Below are 1315 nucleotides of genomic sequence, written 5' to 3'. Positions count from 1 at the left end.
GGATAAGGAAGATCTGCTGGAGATATGATAGGCTACCCAATCTAGTCTTCTTGGGCTTCCCTGGTGGCTCAGCTGGTAAAGAATCTTCTTGCAATGCGGGAGACCTGGGTTTCACCCCTGGGTTGGGAAGACCCCCCTGGAGGAGGGAAATGCTACCCATTCCAGTTTTCTGGCCTGGAGAACTCCATGGCCATGGAACACTGAGAAGGCACTTCTTGACAATTCAAGATGAAACGCTGGGGTCTCTCCCAGGACAGTGGAGTGTTTCCAGTGCTCAGTTGGGGAAATATGGTGCATATGAACTTGTGATGCTACCATTTCATGAGTAGGCAATGTATTCCTTTGTCTGTTTTCTGATTTTAGGAGCATCAAGCCAATGATTGGAGGAGGAAATTTCACAGAGATCACCTATTTTATCCTTTTGGGATTTTCAGATTTCCCCAGAATCATCGCAGTGCTCTTTGTCGTGTTCCTGGTGATGTACATCTTGACCCTGACTTGGAACCTGTCGCTCCTCATCTTAATAAGAATGGACTCCCACCTCCACACCCCCATGTACTTCTTCCTCAGTAACCTGTCCTTCATGGACATCTGCTACGTGACCTCCACAGCCCCCAAGATGCTCTACGACTTCTTCCAGGAGCGGCAAATTATCACCTTTGTGGGTTGTGCTGTTCAGTACTTTGTATTCTCCACCATGGGGCTGAGTGAGTCTTGCCTCATGACCGCCATGGCTTATGACCGATATGCCGCCATCTGTAACCCTCTCCTCTATCAGTCAGTCATGTCGCCCGCCCTCTGCGGTCGGATGGTGCTGGGATCCTACATGGCTGGACTAGCAGCTACTATATCCCAAGTGTGTTTCATGCTCCAGCTCCACTTCTGTGGGCCTAATGTCATCAACCACTTCTTCTGTGACCTGCCCCAGCTGTTAGTTCTATCCTGCACTGACACGTTCTTTTTACATCTCTTACTTGTTTTATTGACAATGGTCTTTGGGATAATAAATGTTTCCATTATCATGATATCCTATGTCTACATTGTCATCTCCATCATGAAGATCACTTCAGCAAGCGGCAGGTCCAAGGCTTTCAACACCTGTGCCTCCCATCTGACAGCAGTGAGCCTCTTCTATACCTCAGGTATATTTGTCTATTTGAATTCCAGCTCTGGGGGCTCCTCCAGCTTTGACAGATTTGCATCATTCTTCTACACTGTGATGATTCCCATGTTGAATCCCTTGATATACAGTCTGAGGAACAAAGAAATCAAAGATGCCTTGAGGAGGTTGCAAAAGAAAAGCAGGTATTGCTGA

The 1315-nt window shown here is 47.3% G+C and overlaps 1 protein-coding gene across 1 annotated transcript; it reads left to right on the top strand.

Annotated features, from left to right (window-relative positions):
• The first annotated feature begins 373 nt into the window (after positions 1–373).
• LOC129554186 (olfactory receptor 5AN1-like) lies at positions 374–1315 on the top strand. The gene has a single exon (XM_055422796.2). It carries the CDS (start codon positions 377–379, stop codon positions 1313–1315), a length of 939 nt encoding a protein of 312 aa, XP_055278771.2. The 5' UTR covers positions 374–376.

The sequence above is a fragment of the Moschus berezovskii genome, chromosome 14, assembly GCF_049115385.1.
Source record: "Moschus berezovskii isolate FMDL1 chromosome 14, NW_MosBer_1.0, whole genome shotgun sequence".
Lineage (NCBI taxonomy): Eukaryota > Metazoa > Chordata > Mammalia > Artiodactyla > Moschidae > Moschus > Moschus berezovskii.
The sequence above is the reverse complement of the archived record's forward strand: the minus strand, read 5'-3'. Positions and strand labels throughout refer to the sequence as shown.